Source organism: Sinocyclocheilus anshuiensis, unplaced genomic scaffold, assembly GCF_001515605.1.
Source record: "Sinocyclocheilus anshuiensis isolate Anshui unplaced genomic scaffold, SAMN03320099.WGS_v1.1 scaffold1385, whole genome shotgun sequence".
Lineage (NCBI taxonomy): Eukaryota > Metazoa > Chordata > Actinopteri > Cypriniformes > Cyprinidae > Sinocyclocheilus > Sinocyclocheilus anshuiensis.
In genome coordinates, this window is record NW_015548256.1 from 6,195 (window position 1) to 6,957 (window position 763).

A 763-nucleotide genomic window follows, 5' to 3' on the forward strand; every position below is an offset into this window, starting at 1 on the left:
AGCTGCAGTATTGGAGAGGAAGGCTGTGCTGCTCTGAGTTCAGCTCTGAGATCAAACCCCTCACACCTGACAGAACTGGATCTGAACTATAATAAACCAGGAGACTCAGGAGTGAAGCTGCTCTCTGCTCTACTGGAGGATCCACACTGCAAGCTGCAGAAACTACAGTGAGTGTTATTATGTTATTTACTTGGTTTTGCTTTTATTGCGAAATATTGATGTGAACCTTTTAACTCCTTAAACTGGCCATTGAGAGTAAAGGAGAAACAGAATATGAAGATACATGATGAACTCCTGTGATTCGACAGATAATCATAATGTCATATTAGTGTTAAATATAACCAAATTCTTCAGTTTATGGCTTTATAATTAAGTCTAGAACTTTTAATGGATGAATAAAAATGTGATCTAAATCATCAGTCATTTAAATCATCAGTGCAAACAGATTTCTCTTTCTCTCTCACACACACACGCACACACACAAAACCATCATATTTCTCTCACTAAATCACAGGATAAATTTAGAAATATGAAACTTTCATATCACATGTAGTCACTTAAATACATTTTTTCACTGTGCAGTGATGTTCTAGACCATGTTCAACTTAAATCGTTGTATGGACATGAATAAAACACATCATGCTATGTTTTGCAGAGGCAACTAAAGATTTACCAACCAAATATGACAAATCCATGTGTTAGATAGATTGCTGTCACTGCTTTCTGTGGAGGAATGCTGCTGCTGATCAACATTAACTCTTTC

The 763-nt window shown here is 36.3% G+C and overlaps 1 protein-coding gene across 1 annotated transcript in view; it reads left to right on the plus strand.

Moving 5' to 3' along the window:
- Nucleotides 1-2: 2 nt before the first annotated feature.
- Nucleotides 3-763, plus strand: part of LOC107655453 (ribonuclease inhibitor-like) — a gene marked incomplete at its 5' end in the record, with an annotated part of 42,584 nt that continues 41,823 nt past the window's right edge. Inside the window, one exon of the mRNA XM_016442942.1 lies at nt 3-167. Within this exon, the coding sequence (XP_016298428.1) occupies nt 3-167 (165 nt within the window). The remainder of the gene's footprint in view (nt 168-763) is intronic.